The sequence below is a fragment of the Pogona vitticeps genome, chromosome 4 (assembly GCF_051106095.1).
Source record: "Pogona vitticeps strain Pit_001003342236 chromosome 4, PviZW2.1, whole genome shotgun sequence".
NCBI lineage: Eukaryota > Metazoa > Chordata > Lepidosauria > Squamata > Agamidae > Pogona > Pogona vitticeps.
Genome location: NC_135786.1, coordinates 217064905 through 217089595, shown reverse-complemented (window position 1 = coordinate 217089595; position 24691 = coordinate 217064905). Strand labels below are relative to the sequence as shown.

Here is a 24691-nt window from a genome sequence, read left to right as displayed (position 1 = left end):
AACACACCTCATTGGAGGTGGAGCATGTAGGCAGTGCTAAACTGCAACAGGGACTGGTAATGTCTGAGCGTTCTGAGCCCAGAGGCTGAATAAAGTGATATGCTCAAAGCTAAGTGTGATGCACAATATGACAGTACTGCTTCTAAATGTTACCTAAATGAAAATACTGTTTTATGTTTAAAATATTAGAAAAATCTTATACTGTACATGGGGTCTTATACACAGAAAAATTAGTTACTAATAGTAATTAACAAATTTCCATAAATTTGTTCAAGTCACTTTTAAAGCTATCAATATTGGTGGCCATCACCACATATCAAGTTAGGAAATTTCATAGTTAATAACTATGCTTTGTTTAGACATTCTGTATTTTTCTGTTTATAACACACACCCATTTATAACCCTCCCCCCCCCACTTTTCTAACCCCAAAATTAAGAAAACTTAGCTTTCAGGATTCAGCCTCTGGGCTCAAAACGTTGAACATTTTGAGTCTGTCTTGAATCTAAACCTACAGGCTCCACCTCCAACGAGGTGTATTCCAATTGATTTGTTCAGGATCAGCTAATGTCAGTTCCATAAGGCTCGTGATTGGACAAAGCTAAGTCTCTTGACTGTAGGAAGCTAAGCCTTGTGAGAGGCAAGGTATGTGCCATTTTGTTCTCTCCTCAGCTCACTTCTGTGTAAAAAACACCCCTCAATTTTTAGTGTAATGATTTTAGGAAAAAGTGTTTTATACATGGAAAATACAGTACTTTCTTCAATATAATTCTAATAATGCGGCACTAGTATTATGAGACAGACAGAGAGAAATGTTCTTTTTCTGTTTTTCCCTGCATAATTTTTATACTTCTATCGTATCTGGAGGTCACTCATTCATTGGGTCAACCTTGTGTCAGAGACAACTTGACATATCAAAAACAAAAGCATTATATTTCTGCTTACTTTGTTCTCCCACCTCTCAAGCTGAAAAGCCCCAAATATTGTCATCTTTCACAATTTGGCAGACAATGGATTACCAGTAAGAGGCAATAATGAACATCTAAAAAACAAATTGGGATGCAGAGGAATTAACAGGAAAAATCCAATGAAAACAAAACACAACAGCAACAAAAAAAGAGAATTATATTGTCACTCAGACAGAAGCAAAAGGAAGTTTCAGAATGAATCATTTTAATGCTATTATATTTTTTGTTCCCCTTCATAGATTGCTGCCTTTTCATGGCAAAGGGGCTTCAGGATTTCAGAGAAGCTATGGACTATGCTGTGCAGGGCCACCCAAGACAGACAGATCATAGTGAAGAATTCTGACTAAACCCGATCCACCTGGAGCAGGAACTGGCAAGCTACTCCAGTATCTTTGCCAAGAAAACCCTATGAAGAGAAACAAAAGCCTTAAAGATATGACACTGGAAGATGAGCCCCTCAGGTCCGAAGGCGTCCAACATGCTTCTGAGGAAGAGCGGAGAATAAGTACAAGTAGCTCCAGAGCTAATGAAGTGGTTGGGCCAAAGCCAAAAAGACACTCAGCTGCGGATGTGTCTGGAAGTGAAAGGAAAGTCCGATACTGAAAAAAACAATACTGCATAGGAACCAGGAATGTAAGATCTATGAACCTTGGTAAGCTGGATGTGGTCGAACAGGAGGTGGCAAGAATAAACATTGACATCCTGGGGGTCAGTGGACTAAAATGGGTGGGAATGGGCAAATTCAGTTAAAACGATTATCATATCTACTATTGTGGGCAAGAATCCGGAGAAGAAATGGAGTAGCCCTCATAATCAACAAAAGAGTGGGAAAATCTGTACTGGGATACAATCTCAAAAATGATAGAATGATTTCAATACTAATCCAAGGCAGACCTTTCAACATCACAGTAATCCAAGTTCATGTGCCAACCACCGATGCTGAAGAGGCTGAAATTGACCAATTCTATAAAGATTTACAACGCCTTCTAGAACTGACATCAAAGAAAGATGTTCTTCTCATTATAGGGGATTGGAATGGTAAATTAGGGAGTCAAGCGATAAAAGGAACAACAGGTAAGTTTGGCCTTGGAGTTCAAAACGAAGCAAGGCAAAGGCTAATAGAGTTTTTTCAAGAGAACAAGCTGGTCATCACAAACATTCTTTTCCAACAACACAAGAGGCAACTCTACACATGGAAATCACCAGATGGGCAATACCAAAATCAGATTGATTAAGTTCTCTGCAGCAAAAGATGGAGAAGCTCTATACAGTCAGCAAAAGCAAGACCTGGAGCTGATTGTGGCTTTGATCATCAACTTCTTATAGCAAAACACAAGCTTAAACAAAAAAGTAGGATAAACCACTTTGCTAGTTAGGTATAATCTAAACCAAATCCGCTATGAATGCACAGTGGAAGTGAAGAACAAATTTAAGGAACTAGATTTGGTGGACAGAGTGCCTGAAGAACTACGGATGGAGGCTCATAACATTGTACAGGAGGCAGCAACAAAAACCATCCCAAAGGAAAGGAAATTCAAGACCTTGAGCCAGACATCCTGGAGAGTGAAAAGGAAAAGTGAAAAGGAAATGAAAGAAAGCAAAGTGGCTGTCCAACAAGGCCTTACAAATAGCAGAGAAGGGAAACAAAATGCAACTGTGATAGGGAAGGTTACAGAAAGTTGAATGCAGAATTCCAAAGAATAGCAAGGAGAGACAAGAGGGCCATCTTAAATGAACTGTGCAAAAATATAGAGGAAAATAATAGAAAGGGAAAAATCAGAGATCATTCAAGAAAATTGGAGATATTAAAGGAATATTTTGTGCAAAGATGGACATGATAAAGGACAAAAATGGTAGGGACCTCACAGAAGCAGAAGACATCAAGAAGAGGTGGCAAGAATACGCAGAGGAATTATACCAGAAAGATTTGGATATCCTGGACAACCCAGATAGTGTGGTTGGTGACCTAGAGCCAGACATCCTGGAGAGTGAAGTCAAGGGGGCCTTAGAAAGCATGGCTAACAACAAGGCCAGTTGTGGAGGTGTTGGCATTCCAAATGAACTATTTAAAATCTTAAAAGATGACGCTGTTAAGGTGCTATATTCAATATGCCAGCAAGTTTAGAAAACTCAACAGTGGCCAGAGGACTGGAAAAGATCGGTCTACATCCCAATCCCAAAGAAGGGCAGTGCCAAAGAATGCTCCAACTGCCGTACAATTGCACTCATTTCACATGCTAGCAAGGTAATGCTCAAAATCCCACAGTGTAGGCTTCAGCAATATGTGGACTGAGAACTCCCAGAAGTACAAGCTAGATTTTGAAGGGGCAGAGGAACTAGAAACCAAATTGCTAACATGCACTGGAATATGGAGAAAGCCAGAGAGTTCCAGAAAAACATCCGCTTCTGCTTCATTGACTATGCAGAAGCCTTTGACTGTGTGGACCACAGCAAACTATGGCATGTTCTTAAAGAAATGGGAGTGACTGACCACCTTATCTATCTCCTGCGAATTCTATACGTGGGACAGGAAGCAACAGTTAGAACTGGATATGGAACAACTGATTGGTTCAAAATTGGGAAAGGAGTACGACAAGGCTGTATATTGTCTCCCTGCTTATTTAATTTATATGCAGAATACATCATGTGAAAGGCTGGACTGGAGGAATCCCAAACCAGAATTAAGATTGCTCGAAGAAATATCAACAACTTCAGATATGCAGATGATACCACTCTGGTGGCAGAAAATGAGGAGGAATTAAAGAACCTATTAATGAGGGTGAAAGAGGCGAGCACAAAAAAGTGGTCTGAAGCTCAACATTAAAAAAAACTAAGATCTTGGCCACTAGTCCCATCACCTCCTGGCAAATAGAACGGGAAGATATGGAGGCAGTGACAGATTTTACTTTCAATAGCCATGAAATTAAAAGACGCCTGCTTCTTGGGAGGAAAGCAATGTCAAACCCTAAAAACATTTTAAAAAGCAGAGACATCACCTTGCCGAGAAAGGTATGCATAGTCAAAGCTATGGTTTCTCCAGTAGCAATGTATGGAAGTGAGAGCTGGACCATAAAGAAGGCTGACCGCCGAAGAATTGATGGTTTTGAATTGTGGTGCTGGAGGAGACTCTTGAGAGTCCCCTGGACTGCAAAAAGAACAAACATCCATTTGAAGGAAATCAACCCTGAGTACTCACTGGAAGGACAGATCCTAAATACTTTGGCCATCTCATGAGAAGAGAAGACTCCTGGAAAAGACCCTGATGTTGGGAAAGTGTAAGAGCAAGAGGAGAAGGGGACGACAGAGGACGAGATGGTTGTACAGTATCATCAAAGCTACCAATATGAATTTGATCCAACTCCGGGAGGTAGTGGAAGACAGGAGGGCCTGGCGTGCTCTGGTCCATGGGGTCACAAAAAGTCAGACACAACTTAAGGACTAAACAACAAAAAGCTACTTTAAAAAGTAATTTTCTCTCCCCAGAGCACTCTCAGCTTCAGAGATTAGCCTTAAATAGCTGTCAGGCTTAGCTTTCTTTTCTCAAGGACCTTTTCTAAAGGATGCTTACCTTAAAATTAACTGGATTTCCAAGCTGTTTGCCTTTTCTGGCACCATTATGGGACAGAGACTATACAGTGCAGAGTACAAGTGATAAAATCTGTCAGTCCCAGTGAGTGATCGCTAGGCACAAAGAGGTGAAATAAGCAAGATAGGAAGCTTCCTGAAAACTAAGCAAGGAATGTATAGCAAGGAAACCGAGTATCTGGCAAACAAACAGTTAAGCAGAAGTGATGACTAAGGTTGAAACCTGTGACACTGAATCCAGAAACCAAGCTAAACTGCACTAACAACTGCTTCTCTGATATGACCTGTCAGACTACCTTTATACATTAAAGAATACAGGAAAGATTGATCTATTAATCTATTGGTCAGTCTGTCGGTCTGCCTGCCTGTCTGCCTACCTACCTATCTGAATGTGTTTAGAATTGCTTTCAAGAGCATTCAAGTTATATTTTATACCTGCCATAAAACCTTCACGTCTAAATGGATGATGTAGGAAACTCAAACCTAAATTTAAAATGATTTAAAGCACTGATTTCCGGATGACTAGGTGAAAGGAGGCCACATCCATCCACAATTTTGTAATGGACTTCAATAATCGTCAATTAATTTATTCCACATTTAATTTATTATTTAATGAAAGTATACTTTGCTTTTTTAAAAAATAACTCAAAAACATTTTTTTAAAAAAAATACTAACATCTTCCTTTGCAAGCCAACAACAGAATCAACATGCGCATACAGACTCCAAATAATGAGCAGGGGGCTGAATACTATGTACAGTATATATCTGTTCACTCTCTTCACACAGAATTGAAAGGCATGCGTGGAAGCAGAGGAATGAATGACACAAATGTTCAGTGTTTAGAATACTAAACTTAGGAAGAAATGAATATGAAGACTGGCTCTTTTCAAATGACTTTTTGAAAATAAATTTTTTAAGTTGAAGGTAATAGAGAAGTATTTAGACTATACATACATTTCACAGACCAGACATACTTTTATTGCCTCATATTAAAGATGTTGCACAAGTTCTCCTCCCCTTGCAGATTATTCTGTTCTACCTGCTGTAAGGCCATATTTATACATTCAACAATTGCCTGTACAAAAGCCATGAAGGTTTCTAATCATGCCTTTAACATGATTCCCTTGAGGTACAGAACTCTGTATCATTCATGTACAAGGCAGAAAGATGTATGTCTCAGCTGCCTCTGTACAGTACTCTATTCAGTGACTGGCGACTGAAAAAGATTACAGTACATGCGAATTATACAGCTGAAACCAGAACAAGACAATGATTAGCCTTTGGCTTTAATAATTTGGATGGAAGCAATGCACCCATAAAAAATAATGCATTGCTCTCATCCAAATTATATTATAAAAGATGGCATTTGATCTCCTATCACTCCTTATATTCTCATCCTTAGATCTCTACTTGATTTATGACTGAGCCTGGAAGTCCAGGAGCTGTTTTCACCAGCCTTACTCAATGACTCTAATTCAGTACAGACTTCACTAAGACACCTAAGAAACAAACCCATTCAACAAGTATTGTGACTTCCTTAAAATTACAGAACTCTTCACTGCAATTTTGAACTCTTTTTTGGAAGTGCATACGAATTTAGCTCAGTTACACTGTGTCAAGATGTTATTTTAATTCTAATACTTTGTTGTTGGATTTTAGAATGTTTGGGGTTTTGATGTGTTGGTTTTACTCTTTTTTTAGCAAAATCTGGATAGGGATGAAGGATCAATGCACATTAAATACAATTAAACTGCTCCTTTGTTGGAGCCAGCTGTTTTAGCTCGACTAAAGGAATTTTGAGGCACCATGCAAGGAATAAACACATCCAGGCCTAATAAATCTTTTGAATGATGTAGAACTCATCAGAGGCAACAATATTTATATGATTTTTCAGTGCCACCATCCAGGACAAATATGGGATGGGGAGAAATACAGCTGACATCAGGAAAGCAAACACTCTCTTAATATACACTGTCTTAATACACAAACTAGAAAGATGTTATTGCTCAAGTGCAAACACTACTATTAACAAAAACATCAAGCTACTTCACTTCAGCACACTAAAAGAACTTCTTGGACTTAAAATTGTTCATGCCAGTCTTTCCCAGTACTGTACTGTTATCAGGGCAGCAATCTTTATGGGGTTTCAAAAGTGTCAGGTACAGGGTAAGGAAGGTGGAAGTGCTCAACTTTTTCACCATTAAGTACCTCAGTGGTCTCTTGCCATTTTAAATGGCTGGTTTCGTTGACTTAATTTTTCATTGTGCTACCAAAGTATTTTAATTTTCTGCATTTTAAAGACTTTCATGATTTCTTGGTCTCCATTTATTTGTTTTAATACTTTTCAACTAGCCACCCTCAGTCCAAGAAACTCATAGCAACTTGCCATACGTCTGCAATTCACATGCTTTAATGCCTTGTAGAACAATAAATGGGAAATATATAAAGTATTAGAGGTAGAACTGCAAATTTGCACCATTTTAAGTTCCCACGTCATATTAAGAGAAAAGTATCAATTAAGAAAATGAAAAGTGAATATATAAGACATCAACACCACTAAGAAAAAGGTTTAAGTATGTACACCTCAGTATTACCTACAGTATATAAACTAAAAAGCCTTCAGACAATAAACACCCTTAAAGTGTAATTAGGGAATAGGAATAACATTTAGCTTTGTTATGTTTTATAATATTGTGTTCAATTATATTTTATCCAGAGGCATTATTTAAAAACATTGGGAAGCTGTAGTTGAAAACAATAACTGCATTTCAGTTTACTGTATTTTACATAACAGAGTATAAAAATAAGTTATTTTTTCCTGCATAGACCTAAATCATAGTAGTAAATGTTCTAGAGCAGAAGTTAAATTTCTAAATGCACATATTTGAACTATGTTTTAAAAGCTTCAGTATGTTAATGAGGTACCAATGGCACTGATAGTAATGTTACAGGATATTACGAAACATGATAAGAAAACATACACTGTAACAATCATGCCAATCCTCAGCACCTCTAGGTCCAGTTAGGACCTGGACGGGAGACCACCTAGAAAACTCTTGATCATGTATCTTCAAGGTCATAGCAGAAAGCTGAAAGATTAATGTAACAATATCCTAGATCCAATATCGTATTGATGAATGACAGCTTGTGCACTTTCTCTGTCAGCCTCTTATCCTGTTTAAAAAAACATTTTGGAGTTTCTCAGTAGGTTTTGGGTGGTATATGGGGGATTGCAATGCGGAGAGGGATTCTCTGTCTCTTGGTTTTGCTCATGGAAGCAGTTCCATCAATGCATGCATCACACTGGATCTCAGAAATAACTGACAATAACTCTAACATTGGACAGTTGGAAGAAAGACACACACACACACATACACACATGGAGGTGGATGACTTGATGGCAGGAAGATCATACTGGGAACTATTCATCTACACCAGGGGTCTCCAAGCTTTTCAGTATGAGGGCCACATCACATATTTTACACTTCTGTTAGTCTTCGCTCCTCTTCTATGTCCAGGTGGAGATAGGAAGTGGAGCAAAGCCTAACAGAAGCGATCCCTCTCCCCTGCTATCTTTGGAAAGACAGCAGGGGTTGGGGATTGCTCGGGTCCCCCTTCCCTCCTCTTCCTATGTCCAGGCCGGATAAAAAGGGATGTGGCACATGGGCCGTAGTTTGGAGACCCCTGATCTACACAATAACCTGAAAACATAGTTATCCTTCCAAGAGATGATGCCATACCTACATTGGCTAACTCTGCTCTGTACTCCATCATAACCATTCATATAAATGTTCTACAGAAAAAATTAAATTGTAAAATGTTTTAAAACCTGCAACACATTAATGAAGTTACCAGTGACATAGAAATTATTTATAAACATGGAAGTATTACAAGATCTTGTATAACATGATACAAACTAGACATGGACACGAACTACAGGTGCTGCATGTTTACAAGTCATGTTCCTTGTTTTTACAGAATACCTCTCAGATTACGAGAAGTAGAAGTACTGTGCAAAGAAACAGGAGACCTTCTTTGTACACAGCACTATGCAAACATGCACTTCCCCCATAAACCTACTAGTTCTGGAATGCACATTGACCTCTGTGGAGTACAGAAATATATGTTCAGTGAAAACTCTATTGGAAATATATATTATATGTTTATATCATGATTATTTGAAAAAAATGTGCATTGTTGGAAAATTTGATAAATTGCCTTTTGCACAAATTAGCAAATGTAGTGGATCTTCTAGAGCAGGGATCTCCAAAATTTTCACAGGGAGGGCCACATAATATATTTTCCATATTTTTAAGGGCTGAAGGAATGTGCGTGCACATGTACGCATGCACATACACTCCCGCCTGCCCACCCACTCACATGCATGCACACACGGGCTGGATAAAAAGGCAAGACAGGCCAGATGTGGCCCGCAGGCCATACTTTGGAGACCCCTGTTCTAGAGCAGTGGTTCCCAATGTTGGACAACCCAAGTGTTCATGGATTGCAAGTTCCCGAAACCCTCGCCAACACAGCTGGTGTGAAGGCTCCTGGGAACTACAGTACAAGAACACCTGGGTTACCTAAGTTTGGGAACCACTATTACAGAAGGCTATTTGTACTTTTCTGAGAAATCAGCCTGTCATTCTGTGCTTGTTGTGTATATGCTTAAGAGATAGCCACCCGTTTTGCACTGTTGCATTTTGTGCAAGAAATAAGAATGTGCTACCAAAAAAGAAAGGGGAAGAAAAGAAAAGAAGGGGAAAAGCAAGAACTGTCACAGAGGTTGAGACTTCTCAACAGACTGTCTGCACTCCACGAAAGTGGATGGTCTAGTATTTGTGCAGAAAATCTGCTCTTTCAAGATCAGAAACATTAAAAGCTGAGACTTAGATACACACAACCTTACACTGAAGTGGCACTAGATAAATGTTGAATAGTATTGTTATCTTTAGTGTGTAATCTGTGATGGTGACTTGTTGTAATGACTAAAAGTTCTTTTGAAGCTGAAAAGGATTAAAAATTATAGCAAGAAACAAAACTGTTATTGACTGTGCCCCACAACAATAACATGCAGAACACTGAAGGGAGAGGGAAGTAAAGAAATTAATTGTACCAGATGCATTTCAGATGTCTTTCACAAACTATGAACACCACCACCTAAAATGTAAAACAGCAAATCACATTGGTTCCTGAGAAAATAAGAGATTACTGCATCCATGTGACCCACTGTGCACAGAAAGAAAAGCCACAGCAGTTCAATCTGAAGGAAGTTCCAGTTAAAATAAAGTGATTTGCTAAATAACTCTGAAAGATAAATAAATTTAAACATCCTTAGTCTTTTCAGCTATAAAACTATCAGCCATGCAATTTACATCTCATGAAAAACAGGTGGGGGGAAAAAAACCTGAAATCTTGTTCCTACCAGTTTGGGAGAGCTGTGAGGTACTTCTGCTTTTCCGTGAAAGACCCACGATTGCTACCATCTTTGCACCAATGCTGGAGCGACGCTTTTTGCCAGCTGCACCCACAGTGCCCACTGCTGTGTCAGATTGGCTGCCATCATTCTTCTCTATTGTGTACATCTCCCCACTGATGCTGGTGCTCTTAGTTATGTTCTGTCCTGAAGCGCCCATCTGTCTGCTTTGCATTTTGGATGTAAAGACACTGTCAGCCGGTGATGGATATATAATGGAGTTTTTGTTTTTGTTTTTTTAAAAAAAGGAAAGTAAAAAGGAGAAGACAGAAAAGGAAGGTTTCAGATGGAAAGCTTAGGGAAACTGTAGGACAAGCAACTAAGGCTGTGATCCTATGCTTGTTTACCTGAGAGTGAGTCCTATCAATTTTAGTTCAACCCACTTCTGGTTAGACATGCACAGAATCACACTGGGATTTTCTCAGGAGATAGCAGCAGCAAGAGCAGAATGGAAAACTTGGCATTTCGAGCTACCATTAACTTTTGATTCTATTTGTCTCAAAGTATCTTATTTATGTATCTTACTGAAAGTAAGCACTGTCATTATTACAATCAGTACTTTACCTGCACACTGTATTTCAATCTGTCTATTAACTTGCTGCTACACATAAACTAAGACATACATATTGGCTGGAATCTTGTCAATGTCAGGGTGCATCTCAGTTGTGCAATCGAGCATGTGACCAGGCACATGACTGAGATGCACCCCGACACTTTATCAATTAATCGAGAATAGCTGTAACATGCTATACAAACGTTACATGAACATCAGTAGAATTCTGGTCATATTTAACAATATTAATTTAATTATAAATTTTGCAATAAAAGAATATTTATGTTTACATTTTAAAAATTGCATAAGTACACAGCAACTAATGGCATACATATATTTGTCCAACCTACCAATGAACAAAATTCTCTCTGTTAAGAAAAAGATTGTTTTGGCAAGAGGAGTAAAGAAAAAGAAGCACAAAAAGATATCCCATTCCTTCCTTAAGGGAAATGTCTCATAGACAGGCATATATACTTATATAGTACACTGCCTTGTATAACTGTTATAGACTAACAACCAAATACTATATATATTTGGTTGTTAGTCTGTAACAGTTATACAAGGCAGTGTATAAGTATATGCCTGTCTACAGAGGCATATATTTTCCTTTAGAATGTTCAATTCCCAGTACCATCCTAAAGTAAAGGTAAAGGTTCCCCTTGACAATTTTTGTCCAGTCGTGTTCGACTCTAGGGGGCGGTGCTCATCCCCATTTCCAAGCCACAGAGCCAGCGTTTTGTCTGAAGACAATCTTCCGTGGTCACATGGCCAGTGCGACTTAGACACGGAACGCTGTTACCTTCCCACCGAAGTGGTCCCTATTTATCTACTTGCATTTGCATGCTTTCGAACCGCTAGGTTGGCGGGAGCTGGGACAAGCGACGGGCGCTCACTCCGTCGTGTGGATTCAATCTTACGACTGCTGGTCTTCTGACCCTGAAGCACAGGCTTCTGCGGTTTAGCCCACAGCGCCACCACGTCCCTAGTACCATCCTACTGGAAAATAAAATTGTCTACTTCTATACAGTTATGTTACTTTTTTAAAAAGTGACCAGCACAGTCATGACTATGACTGCTAAGAGAATGGGACTTTCTTCCTTTTCCCTTTGGAACATCTGTGCTTTCCCCAAAACAAGAACTGGAAGATCCCCCAGCCCTACAGGCAGCATTTGAGGGCACATGAGGAGGAGAGGAGGGACAATAGCTCCTCCTGGTTCCAGGGATGAATGCAGCACCATCCATGAAATGACACTGTGTTAATTCCTTTCTAAAGTTATAGGGGAATACTGAGCCAACCAATCTCTTCTTTGACTGAGATAATAGAGTTAATTTCCCCCCCGGAAATAAAAAACAAGATACTGTATTAACGGAATAGGGACTTATTAGAATAAACATTTCAGTAAGGAAGATGTGCAGTAAAGAGCGAATGAGAGAAATATTGGGAGAGGAGAGAATTTCATGGTTGAACATAGTTCAGTTAGAAACTTGGACAAAAGAACAGAGAAAAAAGGAGAGGGTAGATTATTGACAAAAATTGAGGAAATTATGGGAAAAAGTGAAAGGTCCAAGTGAAATGCTGAAGCCTCATTATTCTCAGGTTTCTCTTGATTCTGATTTTAGAAGTCAAAGCAAAAAACAGCACCGGTCTTTAAATTAAAATTTAATTCAAATGATACACAGGAAATTGCCTTATACCAAAACAAGCCACTGGTCTATTTAGCTGAGTACTGTTTACCATGACTGGCAGTGGCTTTCTCCCAGGTTTTGGAGAAAGGGTTGCTTGGGACTTTGCCTGGCATGCAACGCTTATATTCTACCATACGGTTCCAGGACACTCCCCGTATGGCCTCATGTGATGCTGTCTGATGAATCCTAGTTTAAAAATACACCTTTATTATCTGAGAAGCACACTTCCTTACATTAAAACTTCTATTTGGCTTAGACTGGGTTATATGTGTATACATACTGAAACTAGTCGGCAGCAAAAAGTAAAATAAGATCTTTTATAAAAGTCAAGAGTTTGTGATTCATAACATCACACCAAGGACAGGATACTTTAAGAATTACCTTTAATTAGATATTCAATGGCACTGTGGTAATCATTTAGTTATGGCTGTTCTATGACATTTATTAGGCCAGAGGTTGGGAGTTAGATTCCCCACTGTGCCTCCTTGATGTTGATGATTAGCATGCTACTTATCCAACATAAAGGCCAAGTCTTAAATTAAACTGAAAATAACTATTCAGCTGAACTTGAAAGTGGCAAGTAAATGACCTGAGAGGCTGGGCTGCTATCAGGGACATTTGTCAGGCTACAAAATGAACAGTCCTCCTGTCTCAGCTTGTCAAATAAACAAGCCCATTTAAATAGGAGTGTCAATAATGATGCTCCTGCCATTAGTGAGTCTTTTACAGGCAGTGCTATTCTGAAAATATATATATATATATATACACCCATCCTTTAGAAGAGTGACTAAAATGGCATGCTTAAGGATACATAATTGAGTTAGGTAACTTTAATCATGTGTTCAACCCCAGCTGAATTCATGTTCACCCTCAAGTGATTTTCTGAATAGGGAGAAAAAGAATACAACTCTGCTTAAAGCCAGTAATAAACATTAAACCAAGAAATGTGAAGTGAGCCATTCAGCTGTGTCTGAATTCCAACAAGACCCTAAAAGCAAAATTTTAAAAAGGACAATTTTTAAAATGTGTGACTAAAAAAACTGCAAGACAGATAGTATAGAAAAAGCTGCTTTCATAGTGCTTCAGGTTTGAGGCACAAAAATTGTCAAAAATATAAAAGATATGAATATTATGATACAGCTCCAGGATAAAAGAGACGTGCCTTGGCCAATTTTATTCAATAAATTAAACTCTTGCTGTGAAGAAGATTTTTGTAATTAAAAATCACTGAAAAAGTTAAGGAACACTTCTGTTATAGAGATGTAGGATGATAAAGTTTATGGAAATGATATTGGTCATGGGAAGGTTTTTAATAGAATACCCTTGAGAGTTAAGATACATCATTTCTAATTAACCTGTATTTGGGATTTCTTCTACAAATATGATAATTTCCAATTAATATAATCCAGAAGTAATATTGTATTTTTTAAGTAATTGTTAATGCAAAAAACAAAGAGTAAAAATAATCATGGAAGAAATATATGGATCTTTAAGGGTGTACAATTCTACAAGCTGGCTGGATAGCTCAGTGGCTTAGGTATGAGAGCCAGAGATTGGGGGTTCTATTCCCCACTGTGCCTTCTCTGAGTAGAGCCGGCCAGTGTGGCCTTGGTAAGCTGCATAGTCCCAGGGCACCCCAGAAGAAGGGAATGATAAACTACTTCTGAAAAAGCTTGCCATAAGTCAGAATTGACTGGACAGCCCATGATGATGACCACAATTCCACAATTCTTTTGTGCCTCCAGTTTTTTTTTTAAATATGATGCCACTGTTAAACCTTTGAAGCAGAAGATTTATGCATAGGGATAAGGATCCTTAACCCTTATCCAGGGGACGTTAAAACTTTCCCAGTATTTGAGGTGGAAAACTTCAGCTACTGTAGTAGCCCTGCACATGTATGAAAGCATCTGCATGGAGGTAGAGCAGGAATAGTGCTTCCTCCCCTACCACTGGATGAATGAAGGAGAAAGTGGCAGGTTGTTATGACAACCTGCTTCTGAAGAAGGGGAAGGAGTTGTATGCCACCTTTGAGAATCCAGCTCTTCCATGCAGTCCCAAAATGACTAGATCCAAGAGGTACTCTCATCCAGTGGTTAAAGTAGAGCAGCACAGCCCTTCCATCCACAGGCAGCTGTATATAATGTGTAGTTTGCCCTTAAGCTAGAAAAGAAAGAGCTTGGCCTATAAATCTTTTTCAAGTGTACCAGGCAGTTCAGCAAATGTCAGAGAAAACTGATCCCCTCAGTAGGACTGCCCTGTAAATGGTGGTGCATTATGGTCTGGTTCAAACATAACAATACATATATACTGTATCATGCATAAGCCTTGGCCTCATATACTTATAGCACCTTTTTCTCTAGCATGATCTGACAGCCACCTGTCAGATGGCTCTCCAACCCTCTGCCCTGATCAGAGGGTGGGAGTCAATGGCTGGATGGCCCCCTTCCAACTCTATTATCCTGTGATTCAAAGGACACATGTGTTTGCGTTTCACTTCAGGTGAAATGAAGTCAGATCGTTCATTGTGGCAGATCTTTACAAACCACTTTCTTAACCCACAGTCTGAATGTAGGTTTATTTCAGCTGATCATGATTAGACTGACCACAGTTTACTGTATTAAAGTTTGGAACTGAGAACAATCTCTGCCTAAAATTCTAGGGAAATCATTTGAAATTTACCCAACTCCGCTGAATAAGAGGAGGAGAGGGAAGGGAAAGGTAGATTTCTTCTCTGGGTGATAAACTATGGGCAACAATTCTGTCCAAATAAAACCTATGTATACAGTCTGATTGTGCACATATTAAATGAGGAATACTACTAACTAATGAGATCCTACTTCCAGTATGTATGTATAGAATCACTATGTAAACTGAGGCAGGAGACTGAATGAGATTATCTCAAGGAACATTCCCTGTTTGTGATTATATTACTTAGGTTTCATAAATTAACCTTTTTTTTTCTAAATACATGCAGGGTGCTATGTAGGACAATGAGACAAACTGATGAACATGCTGTTGTCTTATGATTTCCAATATGTGTGGCAGTGTGAGGCAGTAGCAGTGTACTAATATCTCTACATTGTTTTCATACTGTGATGAATACTGAGCTTAGTTTAACATTGTTTTAAAAAGCAAAACTGAATTTAAACATTGTAATTTGGTTCTTGCATTGGATCTCTGGGATGGGGGGTGCCTTGTTATCTGTCTGTTTATATAAACATTTTGGATATGCAGTGTGGCACAGTGGATAGAACGATGGGCTAGGACTCAGGAGACCTGAGTCTGCATCCCCACTGAGCCATGGAAATAGGTGCTGGGGTGGAACTGGTAAAACCACTTCTTAAATACAGTATCTCACTTACTTTAAAAAGACTACTAGAGTCATCGTAGGGTAGCTCTGATTTGATGCCAGGTAACACTATATATGTTACATAACTCTAGTTATTCTGACTCCCAACATTATTTGATTCAACTATACCATGTTTCTGTGTTGCAAAATAGTTTTGAAATATTGATACCTCTTTGCTCTCTTTGTATAATCTTTCTAAAGTGTGTGAAAGCAACTGGAAGTAGGATGCAAATTTTCAGGACTGGATACAATTTCTGAAACCAGTGATTTGTTCTATTCTAACTAAGCACTGAGTGGATTTAATGAATGGCCCTGACAGATTCTCTTAATTGTACTACATGATTGTAGCAGATCAGAAAGACTGTAGTTTCCTCAGTGTTCTTAGGTGAAATAGGCGGCTGCTGTTTGTGTGTTCCCATCTAAATCAGAATTGGAACCAGACCAAACTCAAGGGTTCAGCCATTTAGTTTTGTGATGGTTGCCATACGTTTGTTTGTAGAAAGGGATGGTGGGCACAATGTAGCTAACACTGGGGAAAGTCAGAGGTTGTGACGTAAATATTAGTTTCAGTGGGCTCTGTATAGAAAGAACAATGGTCCTAGCCATATGATTGCTCTTGAACATACTTGATCCAAATGTGGAGCTGTGGCAGCTTCTTGATACTCCAACTGAGTAAAATGAAATTACTGGGACAAGAACTAGACTGTAGGTGGCAAAACATTACTGATTATGACCAAACACTATAAATAATGGACACAGGGTGCCATAGGAATATTACACAGCCAGAAATGGATGCAGTAGAGTCTGGGATCATAACTTTGCTAGCAGACTGCATTTTCAGTGCAGTACAGTATGTGGTGTAGTATGCAAGTGGAGATACCCATTATGGAAACACAGGTTATGTTTGCATGTTTAAAATTCAAGGACTTTAAAAGTCAAACTATCTGTGCTATGTTCATTATGTGAGTGATTTACATCAGCATGATCTTGGTGCAGGATGAATCTCATGTACCAGACATATTTTAGCTGTGCAGCCTGGAGATGAGGGACTTGAAACACACCTTATTTTAGAAGCTGTAAGATCAGGGCTTACCATCTGAATCTCAGGTGCAGTAAATCATTCTGTGAAGAAGAGTGTAGTTCTTACTGGTTTTAAGAAAGCCAATGGGTTCATATTAAGGAGATCAAGTTTGGTTCCTAAGATTCTGAATAACTATCATCCAACATCTCATGTTCCATTCTTGAGTAAGACATTGAAGGAGGAGTTTTCAACTGCAGTGGTCTTGGGCTATACGAATAATTTAAATTCATTCCAATCTGCTTTCTGGCTTTCTTAGAACTGAAGCAGCCTTGATTGCAGATGAATTCCATAAGAGAATAGGTGGAATCATCAAGCTCCCAGAGGCTTTCAATACCACCAACCATGATTAGTTCCTAGGTCATCTAGGGAAGACAGGCCTGCAGGACACAGTGTTATAGGACTTTCAGGAGGGATTGACACAGAAATATTGGGAGACTTTCTGTTTTACCCCACAAGTACTGGCCTCTGTGGTGCCTCAGGATTCCATCTTTTCCTCCATATCTCCAGTTAGATATTAATTTTACAGGAGACATCATTTGGAGATTTTGTCTAAAAGTTTCATCAGTACTGTATGTGGAATAAATCCAGTTCTTGCATTTGTTTCTATTCACCAATCCTAGGAGGCTGCAGAGTTCCAAATTGGGGTTTGGAGGCAGTTTTCAAATGCAAGAGGACAACCAAGCTGAATCATCATCTGGATAAAATAAGAGAACTGCAGACAGGAAAATCTGCTGAGTTGAATGGAGAGGTCTGACTAGAACTGGATGGTATTACACACACATATAATTCATCTCTTTCATGGGATTCTTGTAAAGGGTACCATCCATTGTTAGGGATTATGACAGGTTTTGTATGTTGACTTTGGTCCACAGAAGTGCTCCATAGATCTCCCTTTACTTGTATATTAACCTGGATTTTGCTGCCAAGATGCTGCGACAAAATGCTGGGAGCTGGCTATTTTGTATGATAGAGTAGTGGTCCCCAACCTTGGGCCTCCAGATGTTCTTGGGCTACAACTCCCAGAAGCTTTCACCACCACCTCTGCTGGCCAGGATTTCTGGGAGTTGAAGTCCAAGAACATCTGGAGGCCCGAGGTTGGGGACCAGTGTGATAGAGAATGGCTTCCCTACAGCCACTCAGTGAGCTCCTGCTTAAATTCAACAAAAGAAAGACAGTTCATAACTGGTGGCGTTAATCATTATTCTGTATATATGGTAAATGTCTCAGTCATTCATTGTTTCTTATACAAAAGTGTTTCACAGTTGCTCGATGATTAAAAGGTCATGGCCAAACTTAAAAATGATGGGGAGACAAGGAGACTATAAGCAGGCAAAAAGCTACTGCAGATGATGGAGGGGTAAGAGGAGAGGACTAAGGCACAAGGGAAAATGCTAAGAATTCTCCAATAAGATATCTATTTTACCTGAGATCATCTTGTGAGTCTCTCCTTTGCAAATCCTCTTTATTTTTTTCATCTGTCCCTTCCTCAGTTTGTTCCTCTTTCGCCCCTTCATTCTCTTGTGTTTCTTTGTTTTCTGCCTTATCTGTATTCTCTGTCATCTCTTCCCCTTCTCCTTTCTCATCAAATTGTTCATCCTTTTTCTCAAGCTCCAAATTCTCCTCTTCCTCTTCAGGAAATACATCCCCATCCCCTTCCTCCCCTCCATCTTTTCTTTCCCCATTTGATCTTCCAAAGTTAACAAAAAGTGAGGAAGCATGCAAAGAAATGGAAAGGAAGACAGAAGCTAGTTAGGAGGACCAAACAGAAAAAACACATGAAACCAATAAGCAAAAAAGAAATTTAACAGAAAGGTCATGCAATAAACAAAGTAATACAGTAATGGCAGAAAAGCATGCTGGCTAATTCTTAGATAATCTAAGAAACAACTCCAGGAACATTGAAAGGGCAAACAGTTTTCATAACAAACTAAATGTCATTTACACAAATATTCCCAGTGCAAATTTTTTAAAAAACACACTTCTCATAGTATCAGTGTTAAGTATTCTCTAAATGGTGAGACCTATTTATGATGCTTTATGGTATTATATGTATATTTGTTTATGTGCATGTTACATATGCATTTGCACACAGACATACATATAAATATTAAGAGTGCATTCTGCAAGCAAGCACACAATTTCTAATTAGGCTAGAAGGTCAATTTAAATGTAAAAAGGGGGAGCAACATTCACATAGCACAACATTCCATCTCCTGCTGGACTTTTATTAAGGTCCAGTAGCTCCAGAGCAGCTTTAAAGGTACTGAGAGGATGTTCAACATGCATTCTTGGCAACCACTGTTAACATAATATTTCTTTGCCAAGTAATGCTGCCTTGTTTGGCAGAACATAAAAGCAACTCATAATCTGGAATTTTATTATAAATATATTATCTCGTTTAAACTGCCAAACTAGTTTAACTTAACAGTTTTGGATTCTGATGTTTAAAAGGCAGACATACCTGCATTTTCAGATTTTTATGGTCAAATGTCATCCCATATATACATATGTGACATGGTGGAGAAGTGCCTTGGTAATCTACATAACTGAATCAATCAACCATCTTTAGCATCTCAGCATCCTTTAGGGATGACTGAATAGGTATTATACTGGGAAGGCAGGGAGACACACGTAATAGATTTATCAAGAGTACAAAGAAATCTGCAGTGCTCTAAATCTATTATAGCTGCAGAGGCGGGCCTCTGTCCTTGCTTCCCCTCCAGGCCACCAAGATCCTTTCCACCATCTCTGGTGTCAGAAATGGAGGGAGGAGTGATAAGGTCCTTCTTTCTGTTGTACTTTGCTGAACACAACCTCTCCTCCCACATGCATCTTTCTGATGTTGCTCTGAAAGAACGCTTGGTTCCTGAAAGGAGCTGCAGGCAGATTCTTGTTTTGTTCCTCAAATGGGTTGCAAGCTGGGAAAAGATCCTAACTTGCATTCTATTTGACCTTAAATGTATGGATTTCCCAATGCCTTCCTGCATTTTCAAAGTGTTTAAGCTTCTTAAGACAATTATGAAGTTGGCCACCCACATGTGAACACCTAAATCTCAGACCTGTGGTTCAATTCATACATGGGTACTTAATATGTGTGAAGAAATGTGAACACATTCTAATATTTGTTCTTTTTTTGGGGGGGGGGAGAAAAGGATTGGAAGAACCATCCACACATATAGCTGCATCATTCACTATATTGTAGGCACAATGGAAGTGTTCATGGTCTCTCATTTTGCCTACAATTGCAACATACGTACATAAAACAGGTCTAGGATTTCACAAAACATATGTTTAAATACATTTTGAATATATTTTGAATATCCTACCCTGTAACTCCTCTAGTACAACAGGAATGATGTCACCGGCCACTAATGGAAGAGTTCCTGCTTTGATTTTGGTTTGCCTGGAACTTGCACACAATGAAGTGAATTTGTATACAAATCAAAATTGAAGCAGAAACTCTGCTTAGCAGCAATCTGCTGGTGGTGGCAGCATCACTCCCACTGAGCAGGTGAAAGAACAAAACAGGATAATGTCCATTGGTTTATACTGTGTATGCATGCAATAGGCTTATCTGGTTAAGGGGTGAAAATACTTTCTGTTATCATCTATAAAGTATTGTGATTGTCTCTCAACAGTATTTTCAGCCATTGCAAAGAAGACTGCTTTTAAATTGTATTTTCAGCTACTGGCTTGAACTGCAAGTAGCAAGGTCATTTTGAAAGCAAGTGGTTCAGGTTGGTAACAGGTATCACTTTTCACTGTCATAGAAAAGCCGCATAACATTTTGCGAAATCTTTTGGAAGCTTTGTTACTTGAACAAATGGTAATCAGTGAAAGAGGAAATTGCAATTTAAAATCAACCGTCAACATTACAGTTTCTTACCTAATTTTCTTGTTTCCTCTCGGTCTTTCTGACTGGACAGACATATAGCTTGTGCTGCTGAAACGGGAAGCACTACTGGTCCTCGATACTGCTGACACATCACTTACATCGCTGTCTGAAGATTTGGTGGAAACATTGTCAGATCCTCGTTGAGGATCCCTCCCTGACCGATACTGTAAAAATAAAATAAAATAAAATGGGTTAACACAGTTTGTCAATGTAGTTCAAGTCGCTCAATTTTAGGGACTCCTTTGTACTGGTTCTTTAGCTGTTAACTTTATAACAGTCATACAGAATAAGAAGTTGTTTTTCCTGCTAGCACCACTCTTTCAGCCTTATCCTCTAAACCAACTTACATAAAAATAAATTATAAAAATACAATAGTATTTAATGTGAACAAATTAAAATAATTGTTTTAAAAAGGAAATTAAAATATCAATGCTAGTCTTTGTGCAAAAAAACATGCAAAACCTTAACCAGGTGGTATATTTACTAAAATGCAGTTTTAAAAATCATTTGATGCACCCATAGACAAAATGCAATAAAATGGGCATTTGCACATATATCATATGGATTATAACTCTGCACTAATTATATTATTACCACTTCTTTTTGACACATATAGATATAGCCACAGTCATTGCAATTAAGTTTTCAAATAATACAACACCCTGGCATATTTTGCAAACAGTGGTCTGAGGACTGAAACTACCTTTATACTTTACTTAAGAAAAAAATAGGCCAATATGCAGCCTATGTTAAATGCTTTTAAATCATGTCAATTTCAACTGTAGAAGGAAATCATATGCTTAAATTGGTGAGTTTCAAAGTGCTTAATATCACTAAACTATGCTCATAGTTCTATGTAAGGGCTAGTTGGCACAGGTATATTTAATCACCATGGCAATTACCTCTGTATCATATGATGGCTTGCATATGTGAGTGAGCCATTGCAGATCTAACCTATTTTACAAATAGTTGCTGGTAAATTGTCTACAAATAAAGCAGAATAAGGAGCAGTATTTAGAGATGAAGGAATGGACTATTCTACTTAAGGCTGCAGAGATGGAGAACCATGGCCCATGATGCAAATTTGGTACACAAAAACTTCCCACTGAGCCCACAGGACTTTCCTGACATTATCTCTACCAATGATCAGAGATAAGAATGTATTTGAAGGCATGTAAACATTAAACACTCTAAATCAAACTGATATGTGGTAGGGAAGCTGTTGCATCAGTACTTTCACATGAGGAGATGTACATAGAATTGATCTGCATGATCAATGGGAAAATGCACATCTGATCACATCTAATTTATTCTGGCTCCACTTAACTCTTTCTATCATCTTTCACTATGAACATCGCCAGCTGCCAAAACTTTTCAAACTGATTTTGGCCATAATCACCTATGTAGCTGCAATCAGATTATCAGTAATTAATGCCAGAAGAAATGTGAGTAGGAATGAAAGGAGCTGCCAAATAAATAAATCTACACAATGTTTATGTTAGGGCAGCCACAACTATGGCAATGTTTTTCTTGAATTAATGAACTGGTGGATCTATGAGAAAGACAGGGTTATAGTCGTGGAAGGAAGCAGAATCTTTCAGGACATACCCTCTACTTATCGTTGCCCAATACATCCACATAGCAGCAGGTGGCTCAGTTTGTTCGGGGTCATTACTGGAACACATTATGGAAGAAGTACCTATCTATAGCATTATATCTACTTTAGGCAAAATATACAACAATAAATACCCCCATTGTACTTTTTTTAAAAGAAAAAGAACAGAGGATTATGGAACAGCTGATCCATCAAATCAACGTTTACAGTCCTTGCTAAACTGAAACTGTTCTTTGCTAACTGACTACTTGGTAACTTGAAGGTGGTTCTATCATAGCATGCTTCCTATTCAAAAAACAGTTGTTTGGGCATGTGCTTCATGACAGAGAACTCCTAGTACATATTACCATCCAAAATACACTAAAGAGTTAACCTGCCTTGTTCCTTAACAGATTTTTTTCCCTGGTTAAAATAAATGGTAAAAATAAATAAATAAATAAATAAATAGTTGGGGAAAACAAAAAATGGTAGAAACATCGATTGGAGTCCGTGTAAAATGCCATGGATAAAACAATGCACTTTACAAAAAAAAGCCATGTTAGGAAGCACAAAACTTGTCACATCAGAACAGAAATAGGTAAGTTAATCTTTCAGACCAAACATTATTTTTATTTGGTCTTTCTTATCTTTAAAAACAGTAAAGACTATTTCGACATCATGCACAGAACAATTGAAACCTATGGGATTTAAACATGACTATTGTAAGCCTCGTTTATTTTAATGAACCAACTGAAAGTATGATACTTTGCCACAGTATCTGTAATGAGTGCATTGGCTTCATAGAAATTATTCTTATAGGAAACCTTGGCAGTTCACTGATTACCTCCTGAGTTCAATGTGTTCCTGAATGTTTTGAAATGAGCAGCAACCAATGAAATCTGACCATACACCAAAAGGGACTTGTAATTGTTGCTAAATATACCGTGACAACAAATTTACTTGAAGGAATAATCCCTGCCTTCTAATTAAAAATAAATGTTTTAATTGCTCCAGATGGCCTTTCAGATAAAGGTATACTATTTTATGTCCTGGAAGCAGATTTTTTTTTTCAATCTCTTCCACCTCCTGCATACAAATGTCAAATCTGTTGAGCCTCTTCACTCATTACAGTTTACTAGTAATAGTTTGCTACTAGTTGGGTGGGAAACAAACAAACAAACAAATAAGCAAGCAAGCAAATACCACTGACTTTTTATTGTATATATCATTTGTTGCCCATTTTGAAGACACTAGTGTAAGTGAAATTAGAGCAAGGGTAATCTAAGCAGGTTTTAAAATGAAATATTTGGAATTCTTTCAAAAACTATTATTGGTAGTAATGGATATTCGCTTAAATACTGTTTTTCCATTTTTTTGATCTATCATTAGTTTGCATGGCAAAGAAAATTTGTGACAACAAATTTTGCAGAATAGTATTAAATACACAAGAAATCATTAAAAATGTTATCCAGAACAATGCACAATTCTGTTCTAGTTTCCTGGATAGTTAGACTAGGGGTAAACATCTTCTGCAGAGCTGGGGGCCATTTCTGCCTTGCCTTAGGAGGTGAACATGCTCCAAAATATGAACAAATGCATCCCAATACAAATTACACCCTTGGGACATAATTTGCTATTTTTATGTATGGTCCCACTACTACCAGATTCCCACTGAGTCACACTACTGCTTCCATGACACACAATGGGCCATGGACACAATATTACCCATCTGGAATTATTGGGTGGGGAGGAGGATAAAATTGTAGACATTTTTAAGTGCCATGACATAAATGACAATAATAATTACATGCTGTCAAGATGATTTTGACTTATGGTGACCCTTTTCAGGTATACTCTGGAGTGGACCACTGTTACCTTCTTCTAGGGGCATTCTTTGGACTCTGTAGCTTGCCCAAGGCTACACAACCTGTCTCTTCTCCCTGAAGGCATAGCGAGGAATCAAATTCACAGGCTTTGAAGTCTGATGACGAACTAACTGAGCCCTCTGTAATTATGCTTTAATGTGAAGTAGATTGTACTGGGATTCATATTACCTTGAATGCCATAAGGCAGAAAAGCAATTCATATATACCTAGCCGCATCCAGTGGAAGCATTCTGGTGGCTGAAGAGTGGGATCCAATACAACCAAGAGAGGGTTGATTCCCCTTTCCTGCCACAGCTCATCCTGCAAACCACTTTGGCGGAAAAAACTCTATTGCTTTCAGGTTGGAGTGGGATGTTAGAACAATCCTTGTCTATTTTCACATTACAGAATAAAACAAGTTGTTTAGATATAATAATTTGGTCTAAAACACAAATGAGATGATTTATTTTAGTGGACAGGCAATGACAAGTTGAAACAGATGTCCTGAGGGCAGGAGGAAAACCAAGATAGTTTTGGAATAAAAATTGTATACATTATAATGGACCAGTATAAGAGTAACTGAGAACCACACTAATACTCTGTTATTTAGGAAAATGAAATTCAGTCCAAACAGAACCAA

At 38.4% G+C, this 24691-nt stretch overlaps 1 protein-coding gene across 50 annotated transcripts in view; it reads right to left on the bottom strand.

Moving 5' to 3' along the window:
- RIMS2 (regulating synaptic membrane exocytosis 2) overlaps window positions 1–24691 on the bottom strand; it is a 466814-nt gene that overhangs the window by 26539 nt on the left and 415584 nt on the right. For 49 of the 50 annotated variants that reach the window (XM_078393641.1, XM_078393664.1, XM_078393670.1 and 46 more), the window contains 3 exons: window positions 20584–20756; window positions 18121–18384; window positions 9978–10219 (listed from right to left, as the gene is read on the bottom strand). In XM_078393641.1, the coding sequence (XP_078249767.1) occupies window positions 9978–10219; window positions 18121–18384; window positions 20584–20756 (679 nt within the window). The remainder of the gene's footprint in view (window positions 1–9977; window positions 10220–18120; window positions 18385–20583; window positions 20757–24691) is intronic. The other variant, XM_020783438.3, reaches the window with a different exon arrangement.